This window comes from Stegostoma tigrinum, chromosome 23, assembly GCF_030684315.1.
Source record: "Stegostoma tigrinum isolate sSteTig4 chromosome 23, sSteTig4.hap1, whole genome shotgun sequence".
Lineage (NCBI taxonomy): Eukaryota > Metazoa > Chordata > Chondrichthyes > Orectolobiformes > Stegostomatidae > Stegostoma > Stegostoma tigrinum.
The window spans coordinates 4,687,744-4,700,768 of record NC_081376.1 but is presented as its reverse complement, the minus strand read 5'-3'; the positions used below and the strand labels follow the sequence as shown (position 1 = coordinate 4,700,768).

Below are 13,025 nucleotides of genomic sequence, written 5' to 3'. Positions count from 1 at the left end.
TGTGGTATACTGCATCCACTGTACCCGATGTGGCTTCCTCTACATTGGGGAAACCAAGCGGAGGCTTGGAGACCGCTTTGCAGAACACCTCCGCTCAGTTCGCAACAAACAACTGCACCTCCCAGTCGCAAACCATTTCCACTCCCCCTCCCATTCTTTAGATGACATGTCCATCATGGGCCTCCTGCAGTGCCACAATGATGCCACCCGAAGGTTGCAGGAACAGCAACTCATATTCCGCCTGGGAACCCTGCAGCCATATGGTATCAATGTGGTCTTCACCAGTTTCAAAATCTCCCCTTCCCCAACTGCATCCCTAAACCAGCCCAGTTCGTCCCCTCCCCCCACTGCACCACACAACCAGCCCAGCTCTTCCCCCCCCCCACCCACTGCATCCCAAAACCAGTCCAACCTGTCTCTGCCTCCCTAACCGGTTCTTCCTCTCACCCATCCCTTCCTCCCACCCCAAGCCGCACCCCCATCTACCTACTAACCTCATCCCACCTCCTTGACCTGCCCATCTTCCCTGGACTGACCTATCCCCTCCCTACCTCCCCACCTATACTCTCTCCACCTATCTTCTTTACTCCCCATCTTCGGTCCGCCTCCCCCTCTCTCCCTATTTATTCCAGTTCCCTCTCCCCATCCCCCTCTCTGATGAAGGGTCTAGGCCCGAAACGTCAGCTTTTCTGCTCCTGAGATGCTGCTTGGCCTGCTGTGTTCATCCAGCCTCACATTTTATTATCTTGTAGTAGGTAGCTTTGTTAGTGACTAACAACTTTAAGGAAATATATATGTATATATTTTCTAATCAACCTGTTCAGAGATGTTATTGCACACCTCTGGAGCAGGTGTAACTTGAACCAAGGCCTCCTGGTTCAGAGGTAGGGTCATTACCACTATGCATTCGAGTTTTTTCTGGGATATGCATTATATACAGGATAGAATATAGAAGATACCTCGGAAACCCTACACGCACTCTCAGGTCCTAGTTCTATGTGATCGCACATCATCAGGGCATGAGTGCTTCTGCACATGCTCAGTAACCATTGGTAAAGTAACAGTATAACTAAATCTATAGCCCACAGCCCCCACCTGCTCCAACACTTAAGGACCCAGTCCTCACCTGCTCCAATTCTTAAAGACCTAGCCGCTAACTGCTCAAATAGACTTCAGGGTTCCTAGTCGTAGCCTAGATCTCCTTCTAAGTCTATTCTGTTGGAAGGCAAGTAGTACTCTCGTATAGTCCTCAGACCTGGACCAGGTTCCTGACAGTCCGAGAGTTTAGAAACCCTGAAGAGAGTAGCACAATCCCGAGCATCGCTTTTGTCTCAGTTTGACAAAAGGCTCCACATCCATTCAGGGTCCACTAGGAAACTCCTGATCCGAGTCTGGACGCAGCAGATGGACATTGTGTTTACAATTCTGTGAAGTGACAACAGGAAGCTTTCAAAATGGCCAAGCTGTTTAGGTCCCCAAAGGTTAGTTGGAGCTGTGAGCAACATTTTTTTTCTTCCAAATATAAAACAGGTTACAAAAGCATAATCTTCCTCAATCTGAGTGAAGCTAAATGCTTGAATAAATGGGCCATTTAGTATAGATGTTGGGTTACATGCGTATCTGAATGCAGATTTGAATTTATTTTCCCTCAGAGAGCGGGAATCCCGCAAAATCTGGACACAATTGGCTCCTTGAACATCGTCAGCTGCAACGTTGCATTCAGAATGAATGTGCTGAATGATGGTGAGACAGCAGAATTGCATCTGGAGACGTCCTGTGATCCCAAGTACACGGTGAAGGGCGTGTTCAAGCACAGTGTCCCTCGGCTGAGTGAACAGGGTGTCCCCAGAGAAAGCCAAATCCTACTGATGGCTGCAAAGGCCGCAAACATGGAAGGCTCCATCCTGCTGCAGTCTGGGAATTGCAGAATCCGGGCTGATGGTAATTTAAACTCTGGACCGAAAGCAGAGTGGACGTGGATGACCGAAACGGATTGCCAGATATTACAGGTAAAATGGAGTTACAATTAACTCATAAAATTCACATGTAAAGCAATGGTTTTCAGAATTCCAAAACTTAGTCACAGTAAATTTCTTATTTAATCATGGAATCACTTATTTAGTCATGGAATCCTTACAGTGTGGAAAGAGGCCATTCAGTCCATCAAGTCTGGGCCAAATGCAGGCAAATGGGACTAGTTCAGTTTCGGAAACCTGCTTGGCATGTATGAGTTTGGCTGAAGGGCCTGTTTCAATGCTGCATTATACAATGAATCTATGGACAGTAGTTTTGTAAGGAATTGATCCAAATTTAAACTCATGCCTCATAGCGTGTCTCCTCTGACAACTCATAGCCTTCTCATTCTGGAGATTGCTTCTGAGAAACTCTGGATTTCTCTTCAGCTCTGCTTTGACTGGACATTGTCACTAACAGCACATCTACTGTTATGGGCCTCATCTCTCTGAGTGAACCTCTTCTGGTTCCTTTCTCTCAGGGTTGTAAAACTCAAGTCATCAAATATGTTAGTAATTTTCCCAGGTAGCTTGCTTGTCATTTGGCTAAAGTCACATGATTATTTGGAAATGATCATTTTAGCTCACTGTTCAAACTGTCTTTCTAACCTTTTGGAAGAAAACAGGCCTGACCTATTGAGAACTGAAAACAAAAATCCATTTTTCCTTCACTGTAGAACCTAAGTTCCTTAATAATAATGATATACTGTGAGATAGTAAGAACTGCCAGTGCTGAAGACTGAGATAAGACAGTGTGGAGCTGGAGGAACACAGCAGGTCAGGCAGCATCAGAGGAGCAGGAAAGCTGACGTTTCTGGTCGGGACCCCTCTTCAGAAAAAAACAACTTGAAGAAAGGTCCCGACCCGAAACATCAACTTTCCTGCTCCTCTGATGCTTCCTGGCCTGCTGTGTTCCTCCAGCTCCACACTGTATTATGACGTATTGTGAGCGTTCTTTACAACAGTGTTGAAATCAATTTCACAAAGTGTTCTTTATTGTGATCCTCCAACCGATATTTTTATTTAGAATCATAGAGATGTACAGCATGGAACAGACCCTTCATTCCATCTCATCTGTGCTGACTGGATTTCCTAAAGTAATCTAGTCCTAAGTGCCAGCATTTGGCCCATATCCGTCTAAAACCTTTCATTTCATGTAGCCATTCAGATAACTGTTAAATGTTGTAATTATAGCAGCCTCCACCACTTGCTCTGGCAGCTCGTTCCATGCACACACCACCCTCTGCATGAAAATATTGCCCCTCAGGTGCTTTTTAAATCTTTCCCCTCGTACCTTAAACCCGTGCCCTCTAGTTTTTGGACTCCCTTACACTGGAGAAAGACTTTGGCTGTTCACCCGATCCATGCCCCTCATAAATGTCTATAAGGTCACCCCTCTGCCACCGATGCTCCAGGGAAAATAGCCCCAGCCTATTCAGCCTTTCCCTATAGCTCAAATCCTCCAACCCCAGCAACGTCCTTGGAAATCTTTTCTGAATCCTTTCAAGTTTCACAACATCTTTCCTAAAGCTGGGAAATCAGAATTGAGCACAGTTAAATATTATGGACAAATAGCAACTTTGTAAGGCATTGATCCAAATTGTTTCTTTCATTTCAGAATTTTAAAATTCCAGCTCAGTCACATTGTAATGGATCCATATACATCGAAGATTGTAAAGCAGAATTTCTAACCAATATCCAGCTGGAAGACCACACTGCTCTCCTGGAGATAAATTCAGAATGTGATCCGAAAGTTAATATAGAGGTCATATTTCAGCACCAACTTCCAATGCTAAAGGGGATTCCAGCAAACAACAAACTCTTATTTACAGCAGAAAAAAAGCAAAAATCTGAGTTTGAATTAGATTTATTGATTGGAACTTGTAATCTTCTGGCAAATGGAGCTCTTCAAATGAAAAATAAAACAGAGTTAAACTTTTTGATAAACAACAAATGTAAGAAGCTGCAGGTATGTTTAGATGATTGTTACCTTATTGTTTTAGGTTTCGGAGAAATATTTATGGATGCCTCAATGCATTTGACACGATACTGCATATAGTTGGTAAACAATTCTGACAGTACCAGTGGGGTGAGATGTTGCAGTTATAGCTGAAATATTGTACCTGTGTGACTGATAAAGATGCTAAGAGATGTGGTTGGCTATTAATTGTGCTGTGAAATGGCCAAGCAAACTAATCCGTTGTATCAGACTGGTACAGAAATGTCCAATAGCATCAAATCTTAATACACCAACTGGCATTTACCACAGCATCAAAAATCACAAAACCAGCCCTTTCAACCCTGCAACATCCCACTCTCTAACAACGGGGGCTTGTGCCATAATTGGGAGCACTGTCCCACAGCCTAGTCAAGCAATTTCTTGACAGCTTCATTCTCATTGCCTGTAAAGTACAATTCAATGTCCCAGACACTACTGCCACCAGTTTCCTGGGTATGTCCCATCCCACCAACTGCACAGACACATGGTGGATGGTGCTATGATGGTATCCAGCCACATGAAGTCCTGCAAGTCTGTGACGTAGACTTCTAGACCTCATGAAATCTCATTGGGTACAACATGGACAAGGAAACTTCCTGCTCATTACCATATATGGCCCTCACCTCTCAGTCAATGCATCAGTACTCCTCCATGTTGAACAACAGTTGGACAAAATACTGAGGGTTTCAATGATGCAGAATGTACACTGGTAGGGGATTTCAATGTCCACCAATGATCAAGCTGGTCGATTCCTAAAAGCACAGCTGCTGGAGTGGGCGTGTGGTAGGTGGTAAGGCAACCTACAAGAGATTTACCAGGATGCTGCCTGGATTAGTGGGTATGGGCTATAAGGAGATACTAGAAAAACTCGAGTTGTTTTCTCTGGAGCAGCAGAGGCTGAAGGGAGACATGATTAGAAGTCTATAAAATTATGAGATGCGTGGATGGGTTGACAGTCAGAATCTTTTTCTCAGAGTTGAAATGTCTAAAACTGAGGGGCATGCATTTAAGGCGAGAGTGGGATTGTTCAACGGAGATGTGAGGGGCAAGTTTTTTGCACAGGTTGTTTTAGCAGCTTGGAATGCACTGCCAGGAGAGGTGGTGGAGGCAGATACAATAAGGGTGTTTAAGGAACTATTAGCTAAGCATGTGAAATGCAAGGAATTGAGGGATATGGACCAAGGGCAGGTAGAAGGGAATTAGTTAAATTTGACGTCATGTTTGGCGTCATCGTGGGCTGAAGGGCCTGTTCTTGTGCTGAATGGTGCTATGTTCTAAGAGGCATCACCCTCACCAATCTACCTGCCTGAGATGCACCTGTCAGTGGTGGTAGTGGACTAACCAGTGCAGAGGTGAAATGCCATCTTCACATTGAGGATGTGCTGGTGCATTCATTCAATATGAGTGCTAAATAGGTAAACTAAGTACACAAGGCCTGGCAGCATCTGAGCTTTTCCAGCAACCTCTGTTTTTGTTCCTGAGTTACAGCATCCACAGTTCTTTTGGCTTTTATTGAGACTAAGAACAGACCTAGCAGTCAGAGCTGGACATGAATGAAGCAATGTGGGTCATGAGCAGTGGAAAAAGACTTGTATTCAGCCGTAATCTGTAACTTGGCCTACACGCCATTACCATCAAGCCAGGGGATCAACCCTGAATGAGGAATGCAGGACGGAATACCAGGGACAGTAACAGGCATACATAAAAATGAGGTGCCAGCACAGTTCAAGTTACTAAACAGGACTACTTGATGCCAAACAGCATAAGTAACAAGTGATTGATACAGTAGTGTGATCCCACAATCAACGGATCAGATATAAGCTCCACAGTCCTGCAGAAGAAACATGGATGATCCTTCATGGCATCCATGTGAGATCCATATGCCAATCTTAAATCAATTTGATTACTTTATATAATATCAAGAAGCAACTGAAGGCATGACACACAACAATATCAATGGGCCTAACTCATCATAAAGACTAACTGTATTCTTCACCAAGTAGTTCTAATACAACACTGGCATCACAACACTGGTGCTAATGTTATTGAAAAATTTCCCATATATGCCCAATTTACAGAAAACATAATAAATCAAATTCACATAACCCCTGCCATCAGTGTACTCAGAACCATCAGCAAAATGATGGAAGGGCTGTCAAGGAGCGCATTCTTAATAATGTTTAATTTGATTCCACCAGGGCTATCAGATTCCTAACCTCATTATATTCCTGTTCCAAGGAGATGAGGTAATGACTGCCCTTGATTTCAAAACATTGGCAGAATGTGCCATCAAGGAGGCTTAGCAAAGCTATAATAATCAATGCAAGTTCGAGGCAAATGTTCACTTCCTGGATTCACACCTGGTCCAAAGAAATTTGGTTGTGGTTGTTGGAAGTTGGAATTCTCAGCTGCAGGATATCTGTGCAGGAGTTCCTCAGGCTAGTGTCCTAGGCGCAATCGTCTTCAGCTGCTTTATGAGTGATCATTCCTCCATCATAAGGTCAGAAGTGGGGATGTTCGCTGATGATTGTCCAATGTTCAGCACCATTTATGAGTTGTCAGAAGTTGAAGCAGTCCATGTCCATATGCAGCAAGACCTAGATAATGTGTAGGGTTTTATAAGTGACGTATGTGCTACACGAGCACTAGGTTGTTATCAGATCCAACAAGGTAGCTGAGCTATCTTCCCTTCACATTCAATGGCATTATCATCTCTGAATCTCTCAATGTCAATATCCTGGGGGGTACCATTGACCAGAAATAAACTGTACAGCTTTTACTACAAAGATTCCGTGTTAATATCTCATTGCTAGCCATGAATAATGTCACAAAGCAGCATCTAGCTATATCGTAATATACAAGGACCAATATTGTAACAATTTCTGACTACTTACATCCACACAGCATAACCAGATCTGTGCTCCCCGTCAATTAGTCTGTTCATCCATCGTCATCAGCTGGAAATTAAACTGTCCCGGGCATATAAATGCTATGCTACAAGAGCTGGTCAAAAGCTAGGAATACTGCAGCAAGTACCTCACCTTCTGACTCCCCAGAGTCTGTCCAGATCTACAAGATACATGTCAGGAGTGTGATGGGAATACTCCCACTTGCCTGGACAGATACAGCTCCAATAACACTCAAGAAGCTTGACACCATCCAGGACAAAGCTGCCGCTTGATTGGCACCACATCCACAAACATTCACTCCCTCCATGACTGACACTCAGGAGCAGTAGTGTGTACTATCTACAAGGTGCACTGCAAAAATAATACCGAGGCTCTCAAGCAGTTCCTTCCACACTGACAACCACTTCCATCTAGAAGGACAACAGCAGCAGATACATGGGAACACTACCACCTGCAAGTTCTCCTTCAGCCACACTCCATTCAATCTTGAACTGTGTCTCCTGAACCTTCCCTGTAACTGCACTGTGAGTGTTCTTACAGCCTATGTGCAAGACATTGACTCATCACCACCATCTTCTTCTGGGTAATTAATGATGTGCGATATATGCTGGCCTATCCAGTGATGCTGACACCCTGTAAACAGAACGAAGCTTTAAAACCTTGCATTTCTGATTGCAGATCAATGTCAGCATTAAGCTATCTTTTTTGATGTATTGATGGTGGTAAAGGTTGTCCTGTGAGGTCAAAGAATTTGGTGGACGCACAGACTCATTGATGGTGAGCACAGAGCTGGTTATGTAGCTTCAATCTAGGTGCATAGAGTCAGATACAGACGATTGGTTGTCATTTGTTGGACAGACGCTGCAGTGGGACATTGTGTGACAAAAAGAGGTTAACATTAAAATGTTTTAAAAGTGACAAATGGTCTACAAGTCAGGGCTCTCCTTAAATAAGAGCTGCTTAAAAGGGAGCCAATGGCCAAGTGGTATTATCTCGGAACTGTTAGTCCAGAGACCCAAGTAACATTCTGGGGACTGAGGTTCGAATCCAACCACAGCAGATATTGAATTCAATTTAAAAAATCTGGAAGTAAGAATCTAATGATGATCATGAATGCATTTGTTGATTGTCAGGAAAAACCCATCTGGTTCACCAATTTCCACTAGGGAAGGAAGCTGCCATCCTTATCTGGTCAGTCCTACATGTGACTCCAGACCCACAGCAATGTGGTTGACTCTGAACTGCCCACTGGGCAATTAGAGATGGGCAATAAAAGCTGCCGAGTCAGTGAAGCCCTCATCCCATGAATGAATAGAGAATAAAGGATTCTTCCAGCCAGGGTAGGTCAGCTGAATGTGAAGGTGGGATGAAGAGCACACTGGAATGGTGCTAGACTGCAGCCCTGCTTCACTCTTCTCAACAAGATCTGGCACTTCATTCCAGCATGGAGCAGCTGTATAATCCTAGCTAACTGCCACTCCAGGATTGTTCAGAGAACAGTGACAGTGTCAAAATTCCTTGAAAAGTCAATAACTGCAGAATAATTATAGAGCAGATAGAGTTCATATGGCCCATTGTATCTGCACCAGCTCTCCAAATGACTTACTGCTAACCCTGCATGCTCTTTCCCCATAACCCTGCATGCTATTTCTTTTCAAACCATCATCTAATGCCCTCTTACACTGACTCTGCCTCCTCCATACTACCAGGCAGTGCATTCTGGACCTGAACCACCTACAGTGGGACAGATTTTTCTCATATCACATTTATGAAAATGAAGTTCTGCTCGAGGCATTATTCCTGAATTTGTCTCACTGTGGACAGCATGTCTATAACGCTGAGACCTGCATGAAGGTCACACTGAGTGCCATGTAGATTTGTTTCTGACACAGTGAGTTTATCTTTTCTCTGTGAGTTAACCAATTTGTAAATGATAAGAAACTTGTGTTGAACGTAAGATGTACTGTGGGCCACTATTGTCAATTTAGTGGCTCTGCCAAGATCTGCCAAGTGAAATCACTTTTTGAGCTTTTAGTCTGTTGTAAGCAGCTCTTTTAGTTCAAAGATATTATTGTTCTTTTTTATAAAAGTAACTATTTAATTTACCCCAATACAGGATCTAGGAGTACCGCTGAAAATTGATGGATCAGGTTATATTGTGATAAATGGAGTTAACTTTGACTCACAACTACAGATCAACATTGATCAGACTAAACTAGAAGGTTTGCTCACTCTGAAAGCTGGTGCTGTAAGTACATTGGATTTCCCTTGTTGACACCTGATTTATTTAAACCACAATGGAATGGATACAAGAGACCGAAAAAAACACACATAACTGGTCAGGATAGTGGGAATTTATATGTTATGCGTTATATTGCACGTTAAGTAAAAGGTAGTAAATTTCCAAAAGTTAGTTGCACAGAGCCACGTAAAACATGCCGATTTGAGAATTTCTATCCACTCAACATGTTAAGGCTTAACTCCTTGAACTTCCACAGAGTCAATAGAGAATACCAAAGTCTGCAATTATCAATTGTAATTTTGACACTTTTGTTTTAAGAATAAGCACGAGATTAATGCCTCATTGTTTCACACCATTGATGGTGCCTCACGGCTTGGAATTCCAGGAAACACAGTTGTCGCTTTAACAGCTGAGAAAGAGGGTGATACGTACAGGCGGTCCATCCGATTTATTGTCGATGGCAAGCAGGTAAATTAGAAAGATACTGCAAACTCTTGCTTTGAACTGGAGTTGGACAGATAAAAAGATTAGAGCAGGGAAACCAGATTTACACAGCTGTAAAACCATCGCCATCTCCATTCCAAATCTTGTCTAGTTAAGAACAAAATATAATTTCATGTTATTTTGCTTTGTCGTAATATCTCATTAGAATGCTGGGGAATTATGGTGACATTACCACAATGTCACTGATCTAGTAATCCAGGGGCCCAGGCAATTGCACTGGGGACATGGATTCAAATTCTAAAATGCTATCTGGAGAAATATAAATTACATTAAATCAGGCATTGAAATCCAATCTTAGTAATAACGACTATGAGAGTAATCAATGATTATTGAAAAAGCTCATCTGATTCACTAACGTCCTCAAGGGGAGGAAATCTGCCATTCTTACCAGGTCTGGCCTACATAGGACTCCAGACCCAGAGCAATGTAGCTAACTCTGGACTGGCCTCAATGGTCTAACAAGCCACTCACTTAATGGGTGATTATTGAATTATTATATAATTACTTAGTTCATGGATAATAATGACTAGCCCTGCTAGTGATGCCCATGTCCTATAAAAGATTGATTTAAAAAAGTCAGTGAATTTCTGTTTATTGGATTGCCAGCATTCCATTGTGTATTTTTTAAGAGGTGTGGTTGAAGTACTTCTTTAATTTTAATTACATTTTTAAACTATGCAATGATTCATATAGCACCAGTATATTCCTTCTTCATTAATTTGGTGCATTGGTTGGAGCGTAAGTTAAATGATCTCTTCAAATATAATTTTCAAAAAAAAGTTCAAGAGACCATGAGCAACAACTTGCAACAAAGTAAATTTAGAACATGCTTTAGGAACAGTTGGTGTACTCATGGAGTGATAAATGCTTAAAATAGTCCACGTAGGAAGATAGCAGAGGCAGTATTCTTGAGGAACATTCAGAATGCAGTTAAGTGTCATGATTTGAAGAGATATGTTTTAGTAGAACAAGCTCAGATCTACCAAATGGTATTTTCTCTCTGTTCCCCCCATCACTCTGCAAATGAATCACATGATCAGTCACAGATCTCCTAATATCTCTCACCATCCCTCCTTACCAAATTGACCCGGGTCCTTTAGCTCAATCCGATTATCATTATAAACGTTTACATGTAAATGGTTACTTTACCATAGAGAAACATTCCAAATGCTTCACACTTTGTAGCACACACAAGGAATTACAGGAATCACTGAAGGACTGGAGGAAACTATAAATTTTGCAGCAGGTTCCTGAGGATATGGTAGAAGGAAGTAAGACACAGCAGCCTTAGTGACAGCGTACTCAAATGGAAACAAGATGATTGAAGGCTTTACCAACAGTGGTCTAGAGGACGGAGCAGAGAAAGTAGCAGAGACAAGACTAGAAGACCCTTAGAACTAATAAAGGCATCTTCCACTTAAATTGGAAATGAGAATGCTTTGTTTTTTAGCTGTTAGATGGCCATGTGTCTGTGGAACTCTCTTCCCCAGCAAGGTAGAGGTAGGGTCATTGAATATTTTTAACGCAGAGTTAGACGGTCAACTGACAAGGCGGGAAGCAAGAATGTGGAGTTGGTGTCACAAGAACATCAGCTACAGTCCTACTGCTGCTCCCAGTTTGTGTGTGAGCAAGGGTGAAGACCTGACAAAGATTAAAAATAGGCATATGGCTGTGGAGGAATTTCTAGGCAGCAATGTGGATTTTGAAGTTAATAGGCCAAGGGAGACTCGCAAGGATTGGATTGATGGGTGGTTGGAGTTTTCTGTGGGATTTGTCAAGTAAACAAAGATAGTAGAATGCATGCAAGGATCTTGTACTTTTAAATTCCTGTGCCAGGAAACATGTGACCTTCAAAATCATGAGGGGTATAGATAAGGTGGATAGCAAGAAACTTTTTCCCAGAGTGGGGTCTCAATTACTAGGGGTCATTAGTTCAAAGTGAGAGGAGGAAAGTTTATGGGAGATATGTGTGGGAAGTCCTTTACGCAGAGGGAGGTGAGTGCCTGGAACGCGTTGCCAGCGGAGGTGGTAGACGCAGACACGATAGTGTCTTTTAAGATGTATCTGGATGGGCAGAGAGCAAAGGGATACAGACCATTAGAAAATAGGTGACAGGTTTAGGCAGAGGATCTCGATCGGCGCAGGCTTGGAGGGCCGAAGGGCCCGTTCCTGTGCTGTAATTTTCTTTGTTCTTTGCTCTTTGTATTTGATAATGATTGACAATTGTGGCATTGTTTCAGACACAATTGTTGGCAGCAGGACATTAATAAAACAGCGAGAAACTTCAGAAATTGGCATACATAATGAATCAGGAGGACTCTCTCCGGCCTGCTCTGCTCTTCTATGAGATCATGGCTAACCTGTGACCTCCTGTGATTCTATCTATTTATGGCATTTGTACCATATTCTTGCAATGTGTAACTGGTCCCTCTCACTTCCAAGCATAAATCATCAATCAAATTGTATAAAGAACTGTAACGTACATAACACAGCTGCAGGGCTGTGAAGTGTTTAGTCTCCTTCAATATACACTGGAATTGGAGTCAGTCCATAGAATCGTACAGTACAGAAGAGGCCCTTTGGCCTATCATGTCTATAGTGCCAAAAATATACTATGTACACTCAGCCCACTTCTCGACCCAAAACTCCTTGAGTGTCATGACACTTCAAGTGATCATCCAAGTATTTCTAAAGTTTGTGAGATTTCCTGTCTCAACTATCACCCTGGGCAGTACATTCCAGACCCCCGCCATGCCAGGGGAAAATGCTTTTCCTAAAATCCCCTCTAAAGACTTATGTCTTTCACTTTTTAAAATTATGCCCTTTTTTTAACCTTCAACTGAGGGCTACAGCTGCTTTCTATTCACCGTCTCCATGCGCCTCATTATCATATGCACTTCTATCTGGTCCCTTTCAACCTTTTCTCCTAAGGGAAACAGCCTGCGCTTACCCAGCCTCTCTTCCTAGCTGAAATGCTCCATTGCAGGAAAAATCCTGGTGAATCTTCTTTGCACCTCCTCCAGTACAATCATTCCCAGTACTGCAGTGACAAGAAGATCTTTCTAGTGATGATTTATTTGGCCGATCCCAGGAGTGGACGGATCATCCTCGGAGGAGAGGTTGAGTAGACTGGAGTTTAGCAGAATGACAGGCAACCTCATTTAAGCATAAAAGATTCTTGTGGGTTTGACAGGGTAGATGCAGAAAGGTTGTCTCGCTTGTGGGAGAATTCAGGACCAGGAGACATACTCTCAAAATATGAAGTCACCCATTTAAGGCCGACATGAGGTGGAATTTTTTCTGCGAAAGTGGCCTGTTTGTGGTCTTGTGGTCTTCTTTACCACAGAGTGTTGTGGATG

The 13,025-nt window shown here is 42.7% G+C and overlaps 1 protein-coding gene and 1 long non-coding RNA gene across 5 annotated transcripts in view; one reads left to right on the top strand and one right to left on the bottom strand.

Moving 5' to 3' along the window:
* LOC132210893 (uncharacterized) overlaps nt 1-13,025 on the bottom strand; it is a 297,035-nt gene that overhangs the window by 161,227 nt on the left and 122,783 nt on the right. The window lies entirely within an intron of this gene.
* The window catches only part of LOC125462404 (uncharacterized), a 347,507-nt gene that overhangs the window by 240,368 nt on the left and 94,114 nt on the right, over nt 1-13,025 (top strand). Inside the window, exons 44-47 of the mRNA XM_059653886.1 lie at nt 1,653-2,009; nt 3,631-3,981; nt 9,037-9,168; nt 9,481-9,630. Of these exons, the coding sequence (XP_059509869.1) occupies nt 1,653-2,009; nt 3,631-3,981; nt 9,037-9,168; nt 9,481-9,630 (990 nt within the window). The remainder of the gene's footprint in view (nt 1-1,652; nt 2,010-3,630; nt 3,982-9,036; nt 9,169-9,480; nt 9,631-13,025) is intronic.